Raw genomic sequence first — 26,914 nt, 5'->3', positions numbered from 1 at the left:
TATTATACCACTCTTTAAGCTAAATGTAGTTCACAGTAGCACAGAAGTCTGAGACGGCTGTGAACCAGAGATAGCCGTAGGTGTTAGATCTAGGCCTATATAGGACTAGTGTACTTCATCTACAATAACCTAGTATTAATATAGGCCTACAATTATTTTAAAGTATACCAAGCGGGAGGATGAGAACACAAAAGACTAACAATGAAAGAATAATAATAAAAACCCAATCTTCTAACTACAGAAAAACATTTGATTTTAATACTTGTAACTTAGTTCTTTAGGCCTACCACACACATAACATCGTCTTTGTCTCTTTAAATATGTCGTTACATTGACAAGTATTGTGTAGAAAAACAACAACGTCTACATGATTTGCATGTCAAGTGCCTGCAAGAGACACACTGCATTGTTTTGGTGCTAGTCGTCGTTGGATCGAAACCCAAATTGGATCTCCTATCAAGTAACATTCAGGAACTAGGCCTGCACATTAGAAAAAAAATGACATAAAAATTAAAATAACTTTAAAAAAAACAAAAACACATGAAACATATGACCAACTTGCCAACTTTTGGGCATTGAAAAATAAATTCACGTCTAGTAGTCTTACACATCAGCGGATGTTTCCACGATTTACACCAGATCAAGAAAATCTAGTTGTTACCTAGCAATAAATTATAGCTAGGTTACTACGTTATGGCGCAGCCGTTTTGGCGACGAATATTTTGGTGATAACTGTTTTAGACACATTATATATATTCATTTCCTCCACAAACCGTATGGGAGACGAACGTATGCCAAAGGCAGTGTTTTTTGTTTTTTTTTGGTGAGCTAAAAGGTGGTCGAAGTAACAGATGCGCCCCACGGAAACGCTTCAAAGACCAGCTTAGTCGCCAACTTGCATTAGCTGACATAGAAGAGAGCACCTGGTTGCATGCGGCATCGGAATGAGACAGCTAGAGGTCACTCACAAAGGCCGCGGGATACACATTTGAGACCAAAAGAAAATCCCCTTTGCCGATGGCAGACGCAGTCAGCGAAAAGAAATTCTAAATCGACCACCGGTGGACAATGGTTATGCTTGCTCTGGTGTGGCAAAATATCTAGGTCACAGCTGGGGCTGCGCAGCCACCGGAAATACTGCATTGCTCACTAATCTTCGGACTCGTAGACAAGTCTTATTATTATATATTCATTTGATCATGTCTTTACAAGAATGATACAGATCTATGTTATGTAAACGTGTTTTGCGTTTAAACGGATATTTTTTTAAATGCTTAAGATAGTTATTTTGGATTGAAGATTTTGGTGACATTATTGTTATGTCACTTAACATCACGTTTTGTGGGTTTTAGTGTTTTTGTCTATATGTGTTTATGTTTCTCATTATAATTTGCAACCGATCTTGGCTCCTCTTCTCTCCACACTTGGGATGTCTATTTTGTTTTGCATGTGTACTGTTTTCTGAGGTATCAGAAAAGACATCTAGAGCATTGAGCAAACCTGGAGTTGGTTTCAACAAATGGAAGAAACCTGAGAGACTGAATGAAGAAGGAGTCTACCACAGACAAGCTCTTTTGAAGAGGAAGTTAGAAAAAGAAAAGCTTAAGGCAGAACCAAATGAACTGTCACACATATATATGTTTCATACTCAAATTTTGAAAAATCGGCAGTATTGGAGAGATATTCTAAAGTGTGTAGCAGCAGCAATAAAGTACTTTGCCAAAACAAACTTAAGCTTACGTGGTCACAACGAAAAACTGAATTCACCCAATTCCGGGAACTTCCTAGCATCTTTGAAATTTATGCAGAATTTGATGTCACAAGAAATTCAAAATGAGTTTATTAGACATTGGACTGGACTTCGATCTGTGCAGAAGTCAAACCTATGATAACGCAGCCACAATGAGTGGCCGTCTGTCTGGCCTACAGAAACGTCTCTTAGACATAAATTTAAAGGCAATCACTCTCTGAACCTGGCAGCTCTTCATTCTGCTGAGATAGATCCAAACTGAAAGAAGCTATAGCCTGGAGTTTAAAAAAGGAGAGTAATACAAGATGGTCCACAAGCTGTTGGAAAATTGTCTAAAACAACAACTGAAAGAAAGGACACTAGAAGCAGTGCAGTCATCTCCATGCAGTGGAAAATTGTGATGTGGGATTCTGGTGAAATCTCCTGCTACCAATATAGTTCAGAAACGTCTAGACTGCACATAGGGAAGCTGCTAGAGAAATTAAAACCCATTCATGCTATCTGCAAAATGATGAGAAACGGACGAAACTGATCACCCAATCCATCGAAAAAGCAAAAGTAGGTAGTGAATGCTATGGAGTTCCTGTAATCAAAATAACCAAAAGAAAGAAAAGACTTGATTGGGAGTTGAGTTCTGATGTAGGACTGTCAATAGAACTGCAATGCAAACGTGTTGCGACAGAAGTGCTGGACAGACTTCATATGGAAATGAAGGACAGATTCCAAAGGCTGGAAAAACCATGTGGAAACTTTTGGGTTTCTTCTTGAACCAAGACACCTCGAGTCTATGGATGATGAAACGCTGATGAAAAACTGTGTTACTTTTTCATGTTTGATGAAATACAGGCAAATTGCTTGTTCAACGATGTCATTGATGCACGAGCACTTTTCATCAACAAACCAGTGCCACAACCACCAATTGACATATTGAGGAAGCTGGCTCCATATGGTAATGATGTGTGCTCAAACCTTGCAGCCTCTATCCGAATACTGCAACTCAGGCCACTTCCATTGCGTCATGTGAGAGATCATTCTCAAAGTTAAAGTTAATCAAAAACTATCTCAGGAGCACTATGTCGCAAGAAAGGCTAAGCGTGGCTTTAATGTCAGTGGAGTCACAAATACTAGACAATATCGATGTAGATGATGTTATAGATGTCTTTGCTGCACAGAAAGCACGACTTGAAGCGATATGAATTGAGATGTGTCACTTATCATTTCGCAATAAACAAGGGTATAAATCATTAAAAGAAACTTAATGATTATTTGTTGTTAATTTTACTGATATACTGTACCTATTTGAATGTAGGCTTATGTATTTATTAAGTACATTATCTCATACCTTGATGTCGAATGCCGAAATACAAGGGGCCCCCAAGAAGTCAATCCCCCCGGGCCCCCAAATCCCTAGCTACGCCCCTGACTATAATAAAAGGGAACATAGGCCTAGCCTATATAGTAACCATACTAAATATATTTAGTTCGCTGTCTCCTTGTTAGTTAAAAGTAAACAGAGAAGTAACGACATTAGTCAATTGTTCTTTTTTTCATGTCATTTGTCAAGGTAATTAGTAGCAACAAAAAAATTATGTCACCAAGTCTGTAGATATTGATGAGACCATCTGCTGAAAGTAGATGAACAGCACCGTACACATTTTTTTTTCTCTGTAATTATTTTCCACGTTCCAATGTAATCATTCATTTAGCTCATTGGTTTCACTACCGTTATACTACTTCAATAATTTTTTTTTTGTATGTAATCAGGAAATGTTATATTAGGTATATAATTATAGAAGAATGCATGCTCTTTTTATGTAACACAAATGAAAGTTTTTAAAACTAAAAATTAATTTAATTTAATGCTGTCAAATTATCGTCGGTATCGTCAGTTAGGAGTGAAGAGTTAAAGAAGTTTAAAAAATAGCGCTATCAGAGTTAAGGTCCACAATCATACGCTTTATTATTAGGCCTACTATTATTTTTTTTTTAAATAAATGTGCAATAACAGTGTAATGTTATAAATTTGGCAGATTTAAAAAGCCAATAATAACACATTTTATTTAAAAAAACAAAATGTGTTAACATAATTCTCAATCAAGAGATCTCGGGCTAAATCCCTGAGAAAACTGAGATTTGTTTTTTCTTGACAACCCTGTCCTACTGAATGCCTGAATTTGGTTTGACAGTTACACGAATAATAAGTTGGAGAATACCACTCAGCACTTCTTGCCCTACATACACATAGGTATAGCATCACTAAGTCCCCCCCCCCCCCCCCCCATTAGTCTCCACACACAAAGGATGAAAGGAAAAATTTCACTTTTGTACGTTGTCACGTTCGATTGCACATCGTGACGAAAGGTCAGGTCAAGTTAAGGGGTCATAACTGTTGATGGCATCACATCGTTTGAAAAGAGGTCTCATTAATGTTGCAGTACACAGAATGTCATCACACACCAACTGCAGAATAGCTAAACTAGAGTGGTCGAGTGCTGAGAAGTGTAGAGTATTTGGCAGATAAACCAAGGATCTCCAGTTCTGTCTCTGTTCTGTCCACCTACTTTTAATGGGTACCTTATACAACAAGTAAATGCAATAGTTGTTCCTACAGTTTCCATTTGTTGTTTAGTTGTCTACAAGGTTCAGACATTCCTTCAAAATGAAAATCATTATGTCCTAGACCAGACCTACTTCATGGTGGGGGGGGGGGGGGCAGAGTTCCATCTCAGGAACAATCTAAAACGAATATCGGTACCAAATTACCAGGAAGCCATCCTGGTAATTTAAGGAATATTATCTAGTACATTTAATTGGGGGGGGGGGGGGCTGAGTGGTAAGCACTTGTCTTTTCATATCCTGAAGAATGGAATTTTTAAAGACACCCCCTGAGTCCACCCAACTCCAATGGATTACTGGGGAAGTAAAGATGGTTGGTCGTTGTCCTGGTCACATGACACCCAATTAACTAACGATGATAGAAACAGATGACCTTGACATCATCTGCCCCATAGATTGCAAGGTCTGGAAGGTGTACCTTTACCTTACTTGTACACTTCCCTACCAGTTTGTAATCCATAACATAAAGTTCTATTGTTACAAACTCATAATCACATAGTTTTTGGTTCAAACATAAGTATATACCTACTTCTGTGTAAGGAAACTAATAGTGGTGGCAACAATTGAAATCACATCCACTGAGACCCAAATCGTTAGATATATTTCTTTGTCCTTTCAGGAAAAAAAAAGTTCACAATAAAAAAAAAAAAATTACAGATAAATGAAATGGGATGTGTGACTAGAGTGGCGAAACTGCTTGGCAACATATTAAGGGGTCAGGAGTCGTGTTTGAATCTAGACTCAGGCAGAGATTTGTATGCTGAGCACCTAAAGGCAGCAAGGAAACCTTCTCCCAGATCCCCCCCCCCCCACTGGTCTACAAAAGAGATAAGACCATAGAGCTCTTAAGCAAGAAATTTGAACTATACAAAAGCAATTTTTTAAAAATATTATTCCAACTTGAATAAAAGTAAAGAACACAATAATTTTCTTTTAACTGTTCTTACTAAAAAAAAAAACCTTTTTAAGTGGGACAATGTTAATGTAGTCAATATTTATGTTGTTAACTAATGTACAACTTGACTTCTCACATTATCACTGACCCTTATTTGTTTTTTTTTAGCAAATATAACTTGATGTGCCAGATAAACTGTACAGATAGACTTTTCAGAAATGTTTTCAAATGCTACACCAAAAGAAAACGAATGTCAAATCCAATTCTACTTCAGTTTATAGTGTGGGCTGTAAGGCTGAGTGGCCTAAACCACTTGGCTATCTAATTATCGGTTGTCTTAGGACTTACAGATGTTACGTTAAAAGAGAAAATAATTATGTCCTACTCATGTGCATACGTCAATCTAGTCTAGTTAATAAGTGACTTCATCTTTTCTAAGTCGTTGGTTTTCCTAGCTGATTCAGGCAACCCATCTCATGCTCTAATGGCACTAAGGAAGAAGGAGCACTTGCACAAAATGTGCCTTTACCTTTGTGTCTTTCTGAATACTTCATTAGGTTGTGTTTTTTGTTTTTCTAAAATATGGTTCAGTGTTGTATATGTATCATTGCCAGTTAACTTTTTTAGTCTTCTGTCTTGAAGCGTCTCTAAATGTAGTGTTTTACTAATGGTGTATTGAGCTCAAGTTGGTATTTGACTCAAGCATCATTGTTTAAGCTGAACACAGAAACTTTCAGGTACACTGTTTCCACACGTGTCCATAAAATAAATCGGACCAGAGTGTAATGAACATGTAATATGAAAGACACGCTATTGCTACACAAGAGAAAAAAAAAAAAAAGATTTATTTTTAATTAACGCTATGAAAAAGATTTATTTTTAATCAATGCTATGAGAAACAACCTTGAATCTCTACATTTGAGAGCAGGTACTGGATTGATCCTTCAACATTCACTAATGCTCAATACACACAAAAGAAAAAAATCAGCCACCAAATCAACCAGTCTTACAATGTAGTAATAACCAGTAACTTTATGAACCTACCAAATAAAATAATGGGATGGATATACTTTTCAGTAATTCAACATTGTAAGTGGTCACGTAACTAGCACCAGCTGCCCATGCCAGTGAAAACAGCCATTTTGTGTTGACATCCTGCATCACTGTCGTTACATTTAACACCCGATAGTCTCTTTGGAAACCAAACAGAAATTAGACATCAAATTATTCCTCAAGCTCTATACCTTTTATTTATTTATATGTAAGTCTTTATCATAAAATGTCAAAATCCAACACTTTGATATAAATTATGAAGATAAATAAATGAAAGAACATATTGACAGACTAATTAATGTTAAATGAAAACTAAAGTAAACACCACTATAATCTATTTAGAGTAACATTAGATCTTAATTTTAGAACAAACTTTTTGTTTTCAATAACAAATAATCATGATAAATCCTTGATATGCTAGATCTTAAAACAATAATAATGATACTCAGCTCACTGTATAGTCAAATCAACAAATGCATCCAATGGTAAAAAAGCGGCACTTAATTGCTCTAGGCTGCTGAGATTTGCTGGTCTCCGATTGTCTTCAATGAAAGAATGAGCATATTGTGGGTGTACTGTTGTCAAAGGAAAATAAAACTGAAAATGTGTAGGTGTTAAAAAAATATTTAGTATATAAGTTTGTTTTTGTCCACGATTGATAAGTGTTGGATTATAAATTTTTTGGAATTTTAAGTCTTTATGGCAGGGAAAAAGTCCATAAGTCAAGTGGAAAAAAGCCATTATAAAAACAGAACAAAAAAAAACATTTTTGAAAAATACTTTAAAAAAACAACAAAGTTTTGTTTGTTTTTTAAATTAGTCTGGATCAGTCATGTAATAATATGAGCGATCGACAAAGACATAATAAATCTGTGTGATTAGAAAATTTTTACCAATTGTTTAAATTTTGTTTATCTTATCACTTGTCTGGACCAATTGTGAAAGGGGGAGGAAAGAAAGGGGTATTTCGGTGAATGTTTACGTAATTGTTTTTTAAATGCATAAAAAAAGATTTTCACTCAGGACTCGAGTCCTCAAGGGGACTAACTTATAAAACCACATCTGTCAATTACGATTTCTTTCTCTTGTTCAAGATACCAAACAAAATAGTTAATTAACTTATAAGTTAATGGTTTTTTTTTATTATTATTCCTGTGTTGTCTGGTAAAAGAAATAATTGTGCAAAATTTCAGCTTAATCTGAGATTGGGTGTGGGATACATAGCGTGTATAAACTTTTTATCATACATATAAACTTTGTAAAAAAAAAAAGTCCTATTAATAAATGCATCAGTAAATACAACTGGTTAAAAGAAGTTTATTGTCATATATATGTGTAGAAGTGGAAATGAGGTTCAATTGATAAGAAACAAGCAAAACATAAAAATACTTTTAAAAAAAAAAAAGCAAAGCTTATCTAAGGAGAAGAAATTCACATTTAAAGTCAATTCCCTTTTTTCAGTATCAAACAAAGTAATTAATTACCAATAATTAATTGACTAAAATAGATTCATGCTTTGTTAGGTACAATAAATAATTGGTTAAAGTTTCAAATTGATCCAAGAATGGGTGTGGGAGAAATTAAGTGTACAATTATCTAACAGGACAAAACCTCTAATATTTAGCCATATCTGAATAGTGAAGAATTAATTTACTTGTCGGTATCAAACAAAACAATTAATTACCAGTAGTTAATCTATTAATGTTTTTTTTATTTGATTTATGTATTGTCTTTACCTATGAATCAGTTTCAACTTGATCCAAGAATGGGTGTGGGAGAAATAACATGTTCAAACTTTTTCCCAAAAAGAGTGAGTTGATATAAGCTTTGTAAAGCTTATACAAGGAGTAAGACAAAGAAGGCCAAACGGAAAGGTGAAAGAGTTCTATACAGGTCATCAATTAGGTGTGCATCTTATCATGGAGCTGTTTAAACATAACAATGAGCAGCCACCTTTACATGGTAATTTTTTCAAGACAAAACTCAAGAAAATGTTCACATTCAATTAGTTACACTTTGAAATACCTTTCTTCATAAGAATGATGTCAAACTAGAAAAGATACTGGACACATGTTCCACATCACTGTTCAGGCAGTTATTTGCAACACAATAACATGAATCTATTTCTACGCTACAGGCAATGTAGAAACATAAGGCAGTATGTCATGACACTATAAACTCAATGACCTTCTTCCTTTTCCACTCCTGATAACTTTGTCGCTACATTCATAATCATAAATAATGAATTTTCTTATAATTGGTAATGAAAGAATAGCCTAGGCCAAAGCAGGTTAGGCTTATGACACTTGGGAAATCTCCTTTGTCAAAATTGATGACATTGATATATTTTAAAATATTTTTCACATCCATTTAAATAAATCTTGAGTTACCTTACCCATTATAGTTTGAAGTACTGAGGTTTGATTTTCCTATAAACACAAAATTAAAAGTAAGTATATTAATCAATTTTTTGTCTGAAAAAGTAACAATAATTGCCTGCCATAAGGACCTAAACTTACAAGTAGAATCAATTAAATAAACAGTGCATATCCCAAAGGCCCATTGAGGACATAGCAGATATAAAACAGAACTACAATTGTGACAAGTCAAAAGCTTGCTGTCAAGAGTCACTCAATTTTATCACAGCATTAATGATTATTTATTTTTATTAATTTATTTTATTTTAATTATTTCCCCGTTCTAACCCCAATTTCATCGCTCGCCCCCACCTTTTCCTCTTCTCACTAGACTGAGTCTACCACCTTAGCAAAAACTAGGCCACGGCTTTCACTTATCTCCCCTTGATCGGGAAAGATAAACACACAATCTCTTTGGTCTTACCCGCCGGATGTCTGACAGTCGCAGTTGACTCCACCTTGGGTGGAATACAAATCACTCTTTCTTCCCCCCCCCCTTCTCCCACATCTCTCTTTGATCTAGGAGATCACTCTGATCAACACGCCCATCGACACTCCAAGGTGCGACTCCCATCTCGAGTCAAATTCACCCACGTGAGAGATAATCTTTAGCCTAGGACATTTCCTGTTTCCGCCCATCTCTCTCCAGACCTTTATAAGGTAGACTAAGTCAAACCAGACCCGCTCATTTCTCTATCGCTGGCAATTGAGTCTGGACTATTTCATACATTCATACTCTTAGAGGAATACCTGGTGGTAAGCCGAACTTAATCAGTTCCACTTAATTACTTTGTGCATATTTCTCACTGGATGTTATCATGTGTATTTTATTATTTCATTTATATTTAATTAGTGCATTATGTATTTCTCACTGTCTTAAGTAGAAAACATAAACGTGGCATATGTATATATCTATGTATTGCATTAATCTATTAATGCTACACTGCTCAATTGATCGTTGATGCAACCATGTATATATTTGTACATCTTATTTTATTCCATTTATCTCGGCTGACCGCCTTGATAATTTTACTGGCGCACTAATACTGCGCTTAGAGAAGATATATGAATTATCTCCCCTTTTCTCATTTTACTCTAACGAGAGTTGCGCCCCTTGAACGGACACCCTCTCCATTCAAGTGCGCTCCATTGTTCTTGGCCGACGGCCACCTGTAAACAAACCATCATGGTCGCTGACCACCATCCATTTCTCCCCCCCCCCCCCTTTTTTCTCTTCCAACTTGTGTTGTTTATTTGAGATTATTATGTCCCCTTTTATGTACATTTTATATTGCTACTATCAGCCAACTATTTTCCAAATCCCATTTGTCATCATCTCCCCATTGTGCTCAAAACCAATTTTACCAATCTGACGAATGCACCTCAGTCAAGGGCATCGACAAGATGCATGAGAGACATGTCCTAACTTGTCTTTTTTATCCGCAGCCTCCCTCAGGTGTCTGCCTATTTGTTTGGATCATCTGCCTATGTACTTAGTGCTATTCAGCACTGCACTGCTGCCTATTTGCTATTGAGTATCATCTACTGCCTACTTGGATCTACTCAACTATTTACTTAGTGCTATTCAGCACTGCGATCTACTACTTGGCGCTATCGGCTCTACTTGCCTGCCTATTCGACAGCCCACCTGTCAACTTATTAGGTACGGCGTCCCTATAGATCCAGAGTCTGTGCGAGACGTCATAGCTATGCTAAACCCTCCGCAACTCACTGGATTTATCCTGCTAACGACGCTGCCCACAGCAGATCAGCTCTGCCCGCAGTATCCTTGTGCCCACAGTAGCCGGCCACCCGCCCTACTGTGCCCACTACAGATATCAGAACTTTGGATTGAGATTCCATAAGAACTGTATCACCGGCGTCCCTCTACCGGCTAGAGCGCCACCTCCAGCTGCAGAACCTCAAGCTAGGACACAGCCAGCTGCGACCCAAGCAGGACAACCAGCTAAGTTCAGAAGACAAAGTGACATACTCTCTTATTAAGTGAAAGAGTGATGATTAAATATAGTAAAAGGAAACAACAGTCATAATCAATCATCACACTTTAGATCAAAGCAACTTAAAAAATAACCTAACATACACATCCATAACACTAAAGAAGATTACCCATCACAAATGGAAGTTCTCAATCAGACACAGCAGAAATAAATACCTATCACTGTTAATATTAATAGCAGGAGATGTAGAGTCAAATCCAGGGCCTAGATCTAAAGATAGATGCAACATCTGCAAAAAAGTATGCACCATGAAACAGAAAGCCATTCAATGTGACACCTGCGATGAATGGTACCATGCATCATGTCTCCATACGAATACACCTGTGTATTATGCCTTAGGCAACAAAGATGCATCATGGCACTGTGTACCGTGTGGGTTACCTCAGTTTACATCAGGACTGTTTGATTCCTTTGATGCAGACACTTCTAACCCATACAACATCCTAAACACCATCCCAAACCAAACTCACCAACCACTAGCCAGATCCACTCCTGTTAAACCTAAATCTACTAAAATTAATACAACAGCCTCACTAAACAAACCTACTAAAGAAGTAACACCAAAATACCTTAAAACCTTAGTAATAAATTTTCAAAGCATTAGGAACAAAACAGCAGACTTAGAAATTTTATTAGAATGTGAGAAACCAGACATAATTGCAGGCACAGAAACTTGGCTACATCCTGAAATTTATAATGCAGAAATTTTCAATAGTAATTATGAAATTTTTAGAAAAGATAGGGCTGATAATCATGGAGGAGTTCTTTTAGCAATAAAAAACACTCTTATAGCAGAAGAAATTACCTTACCTAACTCAAAAAATATAGAATCAACATTTTGTAAAATTAATACCACCTCAACATCCCTAATAATAGGCAGCATTTACAGACCACCAAATTCTAGTTTAGAATACATGCAGGAACTATGTAATCAGATTACTACACTTAAAGAGACAAATAAAAATGCAGTTTTTTGGATTATGGGTGATTTCAACCTACCTGATATAAATTGGAAAACACTAACCATAGATAAACACCAAAACCTTAAGGACATAAATGAGCTTTTCATAGACACTTTACACAACCTAAGTTTAGATCAAATCATTAAAAAGCCAACTAGATTAAACAACACATTAGATCTCTTCTTAACCAACAGACCTGGATTAGTAGTTGATTATGATATTATCCCTGGTCTATCAGACCATGAGATCATAAAAATACACAGTCAGATAAAAGCAGTAGCCAATACAAAACCCAAAAGAAAAATCTTACTCTGGAATAAATGTAACCTAACACAACTACACCAAGCTGAATTAAACTTTCAACAAACATTCTTATTAGAAAAAGACATTAACCAACCAGTCGATGACCTCTGGAATTTCATTAAAAACCATCTTAAAAGCATTATAGAAAATCATATACCAACTAAATACACATCAAACAAAATAAATAAATGCTGGTTTAATAATAGACTAAAGAAGCTTTGTAAACAGAAGGAAAACCTCTATAGAAAATTTAAAGAAACTAATGCAGAAAGAGTTTACAAAAAGTATATAAAAATTAAACACTTAACCCAAAAAGTAAGCAGACAGCTGCAGAGTGAATACATAAACAATGTAATATCTAAAGATAACAACAAAAACCTATGGTCATACATTAAGTCTAAGAAAATGGAAACAACAGGCGTAGCGCCATTAAAAGATGAACATAACATAATACATAATGATAATGAAACTAAAACAAACATTCTAAACAAATACTTTGCATCAGCATTCTCAGCCCCAGGAGACAAAGACATATTACTGAATTTGAACCAAGTAGACAACATAGAAGATATAGTAGTACACGAAAATGGAATTCAAAAACTATTAGCCAACACCAAACCAAATAAAGCTTCTGGACCTGATGGTATTCCAGCTAGATTACTCAAAGAACTAAGTAATGAGCTATCCCCAGTGTTCAAAATACTCTTTCAGGCTTCACTTAACCAGGGCAGAGTACCAAAGGACTGGAAAGAAGCTAATGTCACCCCCCTATTTAAAAAAGGAGAAAAATCTGACCCAGGAAACTACAGACCAGTATCACTTACCAGCATCACATGTAAAATCCTAGAACACATAATATGTAGCAACATCATAAACCACTTAGACAAACATAATGTCCTCACACCATACCAACATGGCTTTAGGAAATATAGATCATGTGAAACACAACTAATAGGACTAATTGATGATTTTTCAAAAGGTTTAGATAATAGTGAACAAATAGATGCTATCTTACTAGATTTTTCTAAGGCTTTTGACAAAGTTCACCACCATAGTTTGCTTAAAAAATTAAAATATTTCGGCATTAATGGTCCACTGCATCAGTGGATTAAAGACTTTCTGATAGGGAGAGAACAAACTGTAATAATAAATGGCTCTAAATCAACACCGATAACAGTAAACTCAGGTGTACCTCAAGGAACAGTCTTGGGTCCACTACTATTTTTAATTTACATAAATGATTTACCAAATTGCATTACTTCAGGAACAAAAGTCAGATTATTTGCAGACGATTGCATAATATATAGAACAATAAAAACAACACAAGACACAGATATTTTACAAAGAGAATTAGATGAATTACAGAAATGGGAATCAAATTGGAGCATGTCTTTCCACCCAGAAAAATGTCAGTTGTTAAGAGTAACAAAAAAACTAAAACAAATTAATTCCACTTATCTTATTCATGGCAAACCAGTAACACAGACTAAAAACGCAAAATACCTAGGTGTTATAATAAATGAAAAACTGTCATGGAATCCACATATTGATGAAACTACAAAAAAATCAAACAAAGCATTAGGATTTATTAAAAGAAATTTCTATAAATCAAATAAGAACATAAAACTAAAATGTTATTTAACCTTGGTTAGGCCAATAATAGAATATGCATCCTCTGTTTGGGACCCCTCAACTCAAGAAAACATTAAGAAACTGGAACAGACACAAAATAGAGCAGTGCGATTCATAACAAACGAATATTCACATTTGACTTGAGTAACACATTTAGTAAAATCACTAAATTTAGAAAGGGGAAGACTCAAAAGTAAAGTAGCAATAATACATAAAACACTGAACCATAATCTTCAAATACAAAAACAAAATTTAATAAAATACTCTGAAAGACACAAAGATAAAGGCACATTCCTCGTCCCATATGCTAGGACAAATTTGTACAAATACTCCTTCTTCCCTAGTGCTATTAGAGCATGGAATGGGTTGCCTGAGCTAGCCAGGAAAACCAGTGACTTGGCAGAATTTAAGTCATTGGTTAATATGCATGACTAGATGCATGACGCATAGGACGTAATCATCTTCTTTTTTGAAGTAAGGTCTGTATTATATAAGTATTGATTAGAGATAGATGCAAACCCTCCCCCTTTTTATTCTTCTATGTAAATATTTATGTAAATAAATATTCTTCAATTTTTAACTTTGTATTTCTCTTTCATTGCTTGTCTCGTTGCGTGCCTGCTCCCGATTTATATGCTGATAGGTTGGTGTATGATAATTTCAAAAATAATCATCCCCTAGACATTAAACCAGCCAAACACACATCACTTTCGCTAACCTGTCACACAATGTAGAATTAGAGAGTGCAAGGGAAACAGAATTCATTAAATGTTTTTATAATGTGTTGTGTCGCCAATACAATGACAATGCTTTACAGAGAGTTACTAAATATAACTTTTGATGAGACCAAATATAAAAGGACAAAGTCACCAGTTTGTGTGGCAAGCTAAAGAATCTCCCATTTTTGTGATGCCCTGTCAAGGTCAGGCACTCAGAATAATGGGGAAGTCCTAAGTAAAAAAAACATGTAATAGCGCTATTACAAGAAAATACAGAACTTTATATAAAATTTTATTATGCTTAAACACAATTGAGTGACAATTATGTTAAGACAAAAACACACTACATTAATGTTGCTAACACATTCTCACTTTTTTACACAAACAAAAATAAAGACCTTCCCACCTCCAAACCTATTGATTTTGAGTCTCTATTTTGATTTTTAATAAATCAAAATCATTACTAACAACAAGATTAAAAAAAAAAATAATAAAATATCTGTGACACTGTCTTCCGAAATTAGAATAAAAACCAAAACAATCCAAATTTACCAGGTTTTAAGGTCGGCTCAAAATGTCTCTAAATATTATAGTTTTGTTTTTGATCAATGTCACTGTGAATATTACAATTTTGTTTTTGATCAATGACACTGACTATTACAGTTTTGTTTGTGATCAATGTCACTAAATGCTAATCAACACAAACACTGAGTAACATTAAAGTAATTTATGTCTTACATTTGAAATTGTAAGTTCTGAGTGTTCTGCCAGCTGCTGGGTTATAATATTATATGGATCCCGAGTATTGAATTTGACAAAAATTTTGGTGTTCGGATAATCGTCAATAAAGGTCAAAAATTCTTCCCAGGTTGGAATTCCTGCCTTTTTAATAACCTTTCTTTCTTCGGAAGACAAGTTTTTAACAGTATTGCATGGATCTTTCTGTTTAAAAAAAAAAAAAATATATATATATATATATATATATATATATATATATAGTCACCATAAAATTAAGTACCGTAGTAAACTAATACAATAGAGTATATATTCACTTAAGATTAATGCATTAAGTCTTAAAGATTGCTTGACTTCTATAGTTAATGGCATGTTGCCCTGCAAGGAAATGCATTCAGGCATTCACTTTTTTTGTCCTAGATAGTACATAAAAAAATCTATTTTATGATGTGGTCAGCAAAGTGTAATGGCATGTAATGATAATTTTTTATTTGAAAAGGTTAAGACCTATGAGAATACTCACTGAAACATTAGCAAAAGATGCTCTTGTTAGTTATACAAGTTATATATAAAGTAATATTTTGAAAGCAGACATATATTGTATGCAGCGAATTAACATTATAAAGGAGGTCTGTGTTAATCAGCAACTGCTTATGTGAGTATTGTGAGTCAATTAATATTTTTATAAGACTGATCCTCAGTGGACACCTTCAAGTTTATGTTTTACATTGTTTTTTAGATTTTAAATTAATACATTAATAAGACTGATCCTCAAAGCACATACAAGTTTACGTGAAACTCCATCAAATATATTGTTTAGTTTTTGTTTTTTTAGATTAATTTAGAACTATTTTGGAGAGATCATCAGGTTTTGAAAGTCTGAGATCTGGGCCTACAAGAGGAAACAAAAATGCATATAGCATTTTATTCTTTATCATTCTTTCAAGCTTAACTGGCAATCAAATTTTGTAGAGTTTCTCATTAAGAGTTTTGGGACCATCATTCAGTGGATCACTCATTATTATCAGAGAGAATATGAAAGGAAATGCTTTCTTCTGGTTCTTTTAAGGGATTCCTTGTGTATAAAACATGTGTATAATTATAATTCATTACTTTTAAATAAAAGGAAAGTGTTTATAAACAAAAAATATAATAGGAAACACCAAAATACATCTATACCTAGAAATGCTTTAAATATATCATGTCTAAAAATATAGAAGAATATAAAAAATTTAAAAGTTTAACAAGTCTGCCATTCCAGCCATTTACCCCAACCTGGATGTTGATGTCCCTTAATAGCTTGTTAAACCTGTTTTGCCACAGCAATAGGGGCAGCAGCGGTATCTTAAGGTTATTTCATGTATTGTAACAGGGACAAACCTGATCCTATAAGAATCAAGTACTAAAAACAATCCCTTCTAAAATGTAAAATAAAAGCTGGTACAATCAAAAAGAAAAAAAAAATTAGTGGACCTCTTAGTACTCTCTGAAACCCCCTCCACCAAGAGATTGTTTTTTATCCATTGACTTACTTTTAAAAACCATGAACCAGCACTGAGGGATTTAATGTCTTTCACACTCAGGTTTTTAATTTGGCTATTAACCAACAATTTTTGATCTCTAAAGTTTGTAGTCCGATCAACTGTAGAATCACTTATAATCATGGGTACTTGATCTTTACTGTAGTAGAGAAAGAAAAAATATATTTATAACATAACTAAAAAATCTTAGTAAATAAAGCATGTCATTGACAGCATTGGTTGTTGCACTTTTGGGGGGATCAATAAAAAAAAATAGGTAGCATGAAAAAAAAAATAATAATAATTTACAAATGCATATACAATGTTTTCCAATTATTGCCTAAAGTAATAATTTTAAAAAATTTTGTATTAAATGAATTATTCCTTTAAAAAAAAAAAGTAAAAATTATTTATTATTGAAAATGTTGATTCTTTGAGTTAGTTGCCAATATTTTTACATTTTTCATTTCCCCAGTATCCTTCTCAAAAATCAGATAAGAAATGTTTACAGTTCACTTTCAATGTATCAATGGTACCCTCAATTTTCTCCCTTCTCTTTTTTGACAACTTTTCTTTAAGTTGCACTCCTGTTTTGTTATTTTTTGTTTGTTTTACATGTTGAAGGTCCCTTCAGATTATTATATTCTAGCATATAAGCTTCTCTCAACAGGAAATTGCAGCCAGGGTTTGAACCAGGGACAATTGAGACAACAGTCCAGAGCATATACCACACCATCAGGCTGCCATCCAATACCACACCATCAGGCTGCCATACACTGTGTTTACAGGATGAGTTTTCAATGATGTTGGTATTTGTATTTGTATTTTGGGTTTTTGGCACATTGGTACAATTTAGAATAAAGTCATGCCCGTAATCCCTCAGGGGTTATTCTCCCTTCGTATCACAAGATGTTGGTTGCGTCTTTAAATAAGAAAACTTTACAATTCCAGACAGAAAGCAAATATGGAGAAAAAAAAACTATTTGGGAATTTAAAAAAAACATTGAAAAACACAGTTTTAGCCACACAAAAACATTACTAACTCACCTAAAATGAAGAGTTATATATAAACCTGCAGCACCTAAGTGAAGAGCCTTTTCAAAAGCAATTAATGTGTTCTCTGGTGCAACCTAAAAATTAAGTAAATACTAAAATAAATCTTTCTTTGAAAGAGTATAAGCCTACTCATTTCAATATTTGGTAACATCTGAAATATATTACCAGAAATAAATTTTTAACTGTTCAACATTTAAGAGCTTTTAAAGGATTTGCATACTGATTGTCTAACATCAGATCTGAGGATCCTGGCTTCGATTCCTAGTAAATATTAGGATTTAATTAGTTATTTATGGAACTATTTAAAGAGCCTATCAAGCTCAGATGATGGCTTTACATCTCAGAAAATTTAAAACAGTAAGTGATTATTTCGTTACATTTTATCTTGTAAATTACATAAGCTCCTTCAAAAAATGAAGATAATTATGTCTTTTGAGTATTAGTACTTAAACTGCTAGGTTGATTAAGGCAACCTGTTCCATGCTTTGATAGCATTAGAGAAGAAGTATCCCTTGTAGGAATGGGTCCTAGCATACTTCATATTAGACCAGCATACATCATTTAACACTAGTAAGCCATAGTCAAGGTAGTAAGGAGTAGATTCTGATTCACCCAACCAATTAACCACAGCATGCAAAATAATCATACCAACAAAACACACTCAAAAGCTGCCAATTAAATGTTTTTCTCAGAACCTAGTTAGTTTTTAACTAGCTTAAGGCCACAGCATCTGGCTTCACTGAAAATTAGAATTTCTTTTTATTTGCTAGTCCAAATAAGGCATAAAATAGTGTTTTCTCAGAAGCTTTGTTCATAAATTGTGTAATTTGTATGTACTAAATGTTGACTAATATATGGCTATTTTTAATCCTAAAGTATTCGAGAAAAGTTTTTTTAAATGGAGGGAGAAATTAAGTGAAAACTTATTTATTTTTTTCTAAACAGCCAAATGTAAAAAAATGCTAAAATTTATTGCAAATAATAGAAGTCCATATTTTTTTTTAAATAATTAATTAGACAATATTTGTTTTTAAATTATCAATAAGATACACGTACCCTGTCACTCCGAAAAAAAAAATTTTTTTTGTACAAAGTTCATCCCTGTTTAATAACTCAGGCTGATATCTAGGTTCCACAACCCAAAACTGCAAAAGGCACACTTACCCTATTAGGCATTAGTGGGTTAAACAGAAATGAGTTAAAGTAAACCAAAGTCAAACAACTTACATTACTGGCCCCACCAAGTGCAATGATGCCAGGCTTAGGAGCGAGATTGGCTTTCATAAAAGGTGAATTAAAAATCAGGGGTGTCATATAGAAAATAGATAGTGTAAACAGCCATATTGTCATCCACACAATTCTTTCCACTAGAAAACAAACAAAAAAAAAGGTAAACTTGAAAATATCGTTACAATAAATAGATTCTAATCAAATCAACATGGGGCACAGTGGCTGAGTGATTAAGTGCTTGGCTTCTGAACCTGGGGTCCTGAAGACTGAGATTTTGAATTTCGTGATTTTCAGGGCACCCCTGTGTCCACCCTACTCTAATGGGTACCGGTACCTGAATTTAGTTAGAGGTAAAGTAAAGGTGGTTGGTGTTGTGCTGGCTACACGACACCCTGCTCGTTAACAGTTGGCCAAAGAAACAGATGACCTTAACATCATCTGCCCTATAGACTGCATGGTCTCATAGAGGAGCTTTACTCTTTTTTTTTAACCAAATCAACAATTACAATAACTTGTAGTAAATAAACTAAAAGATACAAATTAAAATATCAATCATTTGGCTGTACTAGAGATATTTTTTACAAATCTTTCCAACTAAATGAATTTCTACAGTAAAAACTTACTTTTGTTATAAAATAAGCACTTTTCTACTTGGTCATCTCTATTTCAAGTATTTGCAATGTTAAAAAAAAATTTTTTTTTAATTCTTAAATGTTGCCATTTAAGATAGTTTATGAAGAAAAATTTCACTTTAAAAATAAAAGCAAATAATATTAAATATACTAGCTGTACCCCATTTTTTTACCTGTTAACTAGAGTTTGTCTACTAGTTCAGTAAAAAAAAAAAGTCAACTCTTCAGACCTTGCAATCTTGAAGGTAGACAATGTAAAGTTCTTAAGTTTCTTTTGCCGACAATTAACAAGGTTTTCATGTGGCCAGCACAACAACCAACTGCATCTATTTTCCCCTCGCATATTTTAGATAATCATTAGTGTTTGGTGGACTCTAACCCAAGAACCCACCCCCCGATTCAGAAGCAAAAGTGCTTTACCACTCAGCCACCAAGTATCTTTGTAGTTAGAACATAAAAATGTAGAATTTTTATGGATTTTTTAAAAAATAATTATATGTATGTCATTTCTACAAGTAATGTTTACAATTTTCAAATGTTTCTAGTTTTCAGTTACTGCTACTTTGGTAACAGCACTTTTTTTTATTCTTACAATATAAAACTCACACACAAACAAATTCATCAGGACTTGTCATGAGCTCCAAGATAAAAGTCAGTGATATTGTACTAACATTACAAGGACTATGTCAGCCTATACTCACCTTTTTGTGAAATCTTAAACCAGTGTCTGTAAAATATCCAGGAGAAATTTGTGGATATTATCAAACTCAGTACATGAATAAATGGCACAAAAATCTGAAATTATTTTAAAGTATCTTATACATTGGAAAAATTAAACCATTTACAGCGCTACCAGGTTGGTGTTTAAAACAAAATTGCAACTAAACACATGACCAATTTGATTAAAAATAAAATTTCAAGTAAATGATCCATACACCAACAAAAATAAACAAAATAAGATTACAGTGGACATTGGTCCAGGTATAAAACAGCTGGTTGTAAGGTAATCTAAAATTGATATACAGTTTTTTCTTCATCAACAAAACAAATTCCTCTAGATCCTTGTTTTTTAACATGAGCCAAAATAAAATTGTTTAAGTACTATTTTCTTAATGGCTCAGCTAATGTAGAATTTAGTTAATTCACAGATCTTATATCTGATAACAAAATAATCTTTTTACATTAGGACATTGTTGTGTATTTATATTCATGTTGTGTGTTGTGAACTGATCAGTTCTTGTGTATCAAAATGTCATGGTGTCCAAGTCAGCTTGTGTGTGTGTGTGTACTGTGTTATCGTGAACTGTTTTGTCATTCTTGTTCAATAAAGCCTAGCATCAAAACATGTCTTCCTGTAGTATTTTATTAGGTTACTACAGACATGGGAGAAAATTGTAACTTTAGCAATGATGGCATGAGGCATCACAAAGTAAACAAAAAAAACAACTTCTTCCTCACCCCAAAGGTCCACAAAAGAGAAAAGACCATATTGCACTGAGCTTGTTTTAGAGTGAAAGATCCACTATAGAAAAGCAATTTAAAAAAATGATAATTACAACCGATTCTAAACAAACATATTTTACCTTTAATGATAGAAACGCAACTGTCCATAAATGAGGCACATACTTGGAGACAAGAAAGGTGAGTATGAAACAAAGAACAAGTATGCCAGAGAGAAGAGCCCAATGAAATATGGAAACAATTACTTGACCACCTGAAGCCAAGCAAATAATACAGAAAACCTGAAAAGTAAATACAAAAAGTTAGGTTTTTCTACGAGGTCTATGAGAAGGTGCTTCTGTTTCTGTGGCCAAATGTAAGCAAGCACAACCAATGGACTTAAAAATGATTAAAATCCAAAATTCAAATTTGTTTTCAACTCACTTTATTATCTACATTTCTGTGTCATACTTAAAAAAACAACTAAAAACAAAACAAATAGGTCAGTGATGTCCAAACTGCAGGCCATAACCCACCTGAAATATGGTACTATCTGGCCCCTCAAAGCCCATGCCTATATGAATAATAAAGCTACAGTCAGTTCCATTCAGGACAGGTTTACCTATACACAACAAAAACTATAGCTAAGGGCCCCCAGGAAATATCTAGCATTTTCACATATTATCTGGACTTTTAAAGGGCCCCATATCTCAAATATCTTAGAGCCTTATGAGTCTAAATAGGGTATAGAATCCATTAGACTTATTTTTTGCTTTTGCATGGATGTCGCAGATGACAAGCATGTGTAAAATTCATATAGCCCCCAGGCAAAGAAAGGTTGGACACTTCTGCAATATATTAACAATTTAAATTTCAAAAAAAAAAAAAAAAAAAAAAAATATTAAGATACTTTTTAAAAAAAACTTATCTAAGGGGAAGAAATCTACTTTTACAGCTATATTTTTTAATAATGAAGACTTTATTTCCCTTTTTTATATCAAATAAAATAATTAATTACCAGTAATTAGTCGACTAATTAAAAATAATTTAATAATTTTTAATTGATTCATGTTTTGGTAGTTACAATAAATAACTATATAAAGTTTCAACTTGATCCAAGAATGGAAGTGTGAGAAATAATGTGTACAATTATCTAAGAGGACATTACCCGCATATTTATCCATATCTCTTAATACTGAAAGGTTCATTGCCATTTTTGGTATCAAACAGATCATTAATTACCAGTAATTAATTGACTAACTTGTTAATTGTTTTTATTGATTTATGTTTTGTTAGGTACAATAAATAATAGTGTTAAGTTTCAACTTGATCAGAGAATGGCTGTGGGAGAATTAACACATTCAATGACAGACAGATTTGATATAAGTTTTGTAAAAAAAAAACAAAAAAAAACTTACCATCAAAATTAATTCATAAATCAAAGAAACTGTTGCCATTACTATTATAATAGGAAACCAGTCATTAAAAAGAGCCCCATTATTCTCTAGTAACCTGTGGAAATATAAACAGATGACAAGAGGAAGGGTAGAGTGTAGCTTAAAGGCATGGCACACACAAAGACAACCTGATGCCCTAGTTTTACTTATGCTTTAACTTGAAGAATTATCACTAACTATCTGATACAGAATAACCCAGAGAGGGGTTGTCTAACTGTGTTTATACCCAACAAAATTATAAGCAGGAAACAATCAAAGCTGAGTCATGGTTGTTAATACATTGCAGACATCATTCAGTCTTTGAAATCCACCTGATGCACCAGCATCTTCTATGACAGTGCAGAGTAGCAGATTCTAGATTCTGCTGCGGTGTTACAGTTTATGACCTAAAACATGTTTCTATTTTTTTGTTAGGTCCAGGTTTAAGCCAATTTATTATTGTGTAACAAACATGCTCTAGTATCCAGCCAAATTAAAAAGTCATTGCGTTTAGTAAATATTCAGATATCCTAAAAAGATTTTTTCCTGTTGTTTTGAAGAGACTCATTTCTGGACATTGACACATGGGAGGGAAGTAAAATCACTAAACTAATAAACTATTCAGGACAGAAGACTTAAAAGTAGAGTAACTATAATAAATAAAGCAATAAATCATAACTTCATTAATGGCAAAGCCTTCAACTCCGAAGATTAAGGATGAGTGCATTTTTTTTTACATAAAACCCAGTTACAACCTGTATATTTTCCCGCATTTCATACAAACAAATTCATGGCAAAGTCAATGTTTGCCGGCTGTCTATTTAAGTTATCTTTCCATCTTCTGTGCCTGTCTTCAATAAAGGCTTTATTTGGGTCCCAAATGTGTGTCCTGCAGCTTTTGTGAGAGCTCTCCGTCTCTTTCAAAGGCCATCTGCTGCCAGCTACTTTCCTTTCTGCCAGTGAGGGTGATATGGCGATTGAGTTGATCTTTTTAGTGTATATGGGGAACACCTCCATTATGCCGCCCTCCTTAAAGCTTGCCAAAGAAGATCGCCTTTGGCATGCAATCGTCTCCCATGCGGGATAAGTGTCCGAACCAGCACAGCTGTACTGTCCACATCAGCTTCCAGCATAACTTACCAAATACAAAACACAACCTAATAAAATACTCAGAAAGACATAAAGATAGAGGCACAATTTTTAGTCCATATGCTAACAAAAATTCCTACAAGTGCTTCCCTAGTGCCATTTGAACATAGAACAGGTTGCATGAATCAGCCAGAAAAACCAATGACTTAGCAGAGTTTTAAAAGTTTCTTATTAACATGCATGACTAGATGAACACATGGATACATATTGGACATAAGTTTTTTAAAGGAGAATATGTAATTTATAAGATAAGATAAGGAGTAGTACTTGTATGTTCATTTTATATGGAACTAAAAGATGTGTGTGTGTCTGAGAGTTCTGTATTAATAACTTTAAAAAAAACAAATAAGACAATAAAAACACACATCAAACTAAATTTACCTACTTGACAATTGAATAGCAATCTTGCCTGACAGCCAAACAAAAATATATAATGAAAGTAGTGTAGAATAGTGAAAACCATACAAGCCAGAAGGTTATAAGATCTGTCTGAACACACACAAAAGATATTAGTAACTAAATGCATTAATTATGGCTAATAACTATAGTTATTATTAACTCAATAAAATTACTTTTTGAGACCTTATATTCAAAGGGATGTTAAAGTAAGGTTTGCTTGTTTGAAAGTGATTATCAATAACTACTTTTACTTTCTTCAACTAATTTCATGTATTCCAAAATCACATCTAGCATCTAGATTCATATTCAAGCAGCTTCCTTGTATTAAGCAGCCCAATTGTGTATAAATAGTATGACCTGCCATTTAAGACTGATGAAACCAGGAGCTTAAAAAATCAAAACTTAAGCTCCAAGTTTTGTTCTCGAAACTTTTTTGTCAAACACAAGTTTGAGGAGATTTTTCATTTTAAGTTTCTAGCACAGGAGCAATATTCAGTTCATTTTGTTCATTTCTATTAATCATTTTACAACCTGTGGCATTTCTTTTTTTTTTTTTTTTTAACCATGATGAGAGAATTTCATTTATAAAACAAGTGTCTAATTTTTATTGGTGATCTTCTTCTTCTTATATAATACAGGCGTTACTTCAAAAAAGAAGATGATCTCTGGCTGATACACACACTTTATAAGTAGTTTAGTGCCCAGTAGCAATTTGTCTAGGTGAGTAGATTCTAGGTTGACAAACATCTATTGAACACAAATAATTACTTTACCCTTTTGCTTTGAATTTCAGATAGTAGGTTTCCTTTGCACTGGCATCTAAGGAACCCAGTAATCACTTTGAAACCCAGATTAAGATCAGAGAAGTCAGATTTGACACTTTGGTTACTACTCTGACTTTTCAAACTAGTGTTGCCTGGGATTGACATGTCAGAGTTTTAATCAGGTTGCACCTAATGACCTATGAGTATATATTATAAGATCTAGATCTATGAATAATCAGAATATGATCATGACATGACAATTATTTATTATGATTATATTCATATAGTTTAATTAGTATTATAAATTTTAGACTCTAGTCTATTTTCTATATTAGTAACTACATCTAGATAAATGATATGTCACTAAAGGATGGCTGCCTGGTCATGCAGTATGTGTGCTGGATTGTTGTTCAGATTTATTATGGAGGATTTTGACCAGGCTTGGACCCCCCCCCCCCCAATGGGTTCCTAATCATGCTCAAGTAGGCAGATTAGATAGAAAATGGTGTGAAGCAAGGCTCAAGTGTAGTGTGTACTCTAACACTAGACCTTTAAAAGAACTTTACTTTATACTCTTTAGAACTTTTAAATCTATGTATAAAATCTAGATCTATTATAATGTCATACTACATAGGTGATAGACTAGTGACTCATAGGCCTACTCATAGTCAGTAGTGTCATAGTTGAGTCATAGAATAGATGATAGTAGTAAGTAAGTAAGTTTAAGTATTTATTTAGAATCTATATATATTATATATAAAAATAGATCTAGTCTAGATGTACTATGATGTAGTCTTTATAAGTCTAGAGCTAAGAGTCTACAGTCTAGATCTAGACTCAAAGACTGTCTAGAGTCTAGAGTTAAATGAAAATAAATATAGACCTATATAGACTATATATCTAGAGATGATAAATTTAAACTAGATCTAGATCTATAGATATCTATAGGCCTATAAATGTAGATCTATATCTAGTCAAAGAAAAAAAAAGTTTTCAAACATAACAATGGCAGGATTATTGTATTTTCTTTTTTAAGACAATTCCGGTTGTATTTTTTTAAATGTAAAATGTATATGAAGCACAGACCTATAAATATGGTTATAACTCTGCCAAGCGCACTGCCATCCAAGATAGCGCAGAAGGTGCGCACTGCCAGAAACTAGACTAGGAAGGATAGTTACATGAAAAGTGAGAACGATTTCCGCCCAAGTCTAGAGCCGATATGATGCTGTGCTCAGGGCAGATGTCATATGTGTTTGTCATGTCCTCTTGTAAATAAACACATATATCTCGTTGAGTTGCCTCCCTTAAGGTATTACACTATTATGATTATCTTTATGGAATTTATGCAAAACACATAGACTATCATCTTGACTATCTAGATTCTAGATCTATATAAGCTCAGTACACAGACCTATTACACTATTAGAATTAGATCTATAAGACAATAAGATTATGAAGATATATGCCTAGATCTAGCCTATATTGCCCGTTGATTTGTTCCCAGGCTTCATATTTTTCGTTATGACCGGAACATTTTTTTTTTTTAAGGTTTTAATAATCGTGCCACATTTTAACGACCTCCCTAACATACTTTTTTTTAGCCCGTGAATTACTGTAGGCCTATCTGTTACAGTGAAATGAAACAGCTCGTTTCCGTTCCATTTCCTTCTCTCTCTCTCTCTCTCTCTCTCTTTCTCTCTCTCTCTCTTTTTTTTTTCGCTTTATTTTCCACAATGCATATCATAATTTCTCCGACATAGACTTTAAATGTAACAAGACCCGCTTCATAAAGCGCCCCCCTCCCCCGAAACACACGCACATTTGCTTTAAATCCCTGAATTCTAGTATCATTTGTACAACACACACACCCGCTTTCACACTTTCGCCCCCCCTCCCCCCTTTTTTTTTTTTAAGCATCCTCCGATTGATCAACACACACTTTCTTTTGATGCTTTATATATATAGACTGCGGTCTTCTGGTGAAATACCGAAAATAAAATACAAAGCTTTGATAGAAAGCATGCGTTTTTTTCGCCAGTTGCGGTGGTCATGTTTTTAGCAAGCACCTAAGAGGTAAGAGGAACCTGTTTACGAAATTTCTTTTGAATCCGTACGACAGTTGATGAGATCTATGGATCAATCAATCAATCAGTCATTCAGTTAGTCAGTTGTATTTAAATTTTGC

At 33.9% G+C, this 26,914-nt stretch overlaps 1 protein-coding gene across 8 annotated transcripts; it reads right to left on the bottom strand.

The window, feature by feature from the left end:
* Positions 1–206: 206 nt before the first annotated feature.
* Positions 207–26,545, bottom strand: LOC106064895 (glycerophosphodiester phosphodiesterase domain-containing protein 4-like). Of its 8 annotated transcripts, none has more exons than XM_056013261.1 (15): positions 26,321–26,545; positions 24,736–24,923; positions 23,949–24,052; positions 22,397–22,490; positions 21,122–21,280; positions 20,240–20,333; positions 18,904–19,043; positions 17,668–17,750; positions 16,633–16,780; positions 15,104–15,307; positions 8,710–8,743; positions 6,769–6,889; positions 6,306–6,453; positions 4,896–4,978; positions 209–480 (listed from the first exon to the last, which is right to left on the bottom strand). In XM_056013261.1, exons 2-15 carry the CDS (start codon positions 24,889–24,891, stop codon positions 468–470), a joined length of 1,581 nt encoding a protein of 526 aa, XP_055869236.1. In that variant the 5' UTR covers positions 24,892–24,923; positions 26,321–26,545; the 3' UTR covers positions 209–467. The 8 variants fall into 8 exon arrangements, with proteins under 8 accessions (XP_055869239.1, XP_055869236.1, XP_013078999.2 ...); XM_013223545.2 differs by lacking the exon at positions 26,321–26,545 and adding an exon at positions 25,726–25,811; XM_056013262.1 differs by lacking the exon at positions 26,321–26,545 and adding an exon at positions 25,610–25,745.
* Between the last annotated feature and the right edge of the window lie 369 nt (positions 26,546–26,914).

The sequence above is a fragment of the Biomphalaria glabrata genome, chromosome 15, assembly GCF_947242115.1.
Source record: "Biomphalaria glabrata chromosome 15, xgBioGlab47.1, whole genome shotgun sequence".
In the NCBI taxonomy this organism is placed as follows: Eukaryota; Metazoa; Mollusca; class Gastropoda; family Planorbidae; genus Biomphalaria; species Biomphalaria glabrata.
Note: the sequence above shows the minus strand (reverse complement) of the source record. Positions and strands in the feature narration are given on the sequence as shown.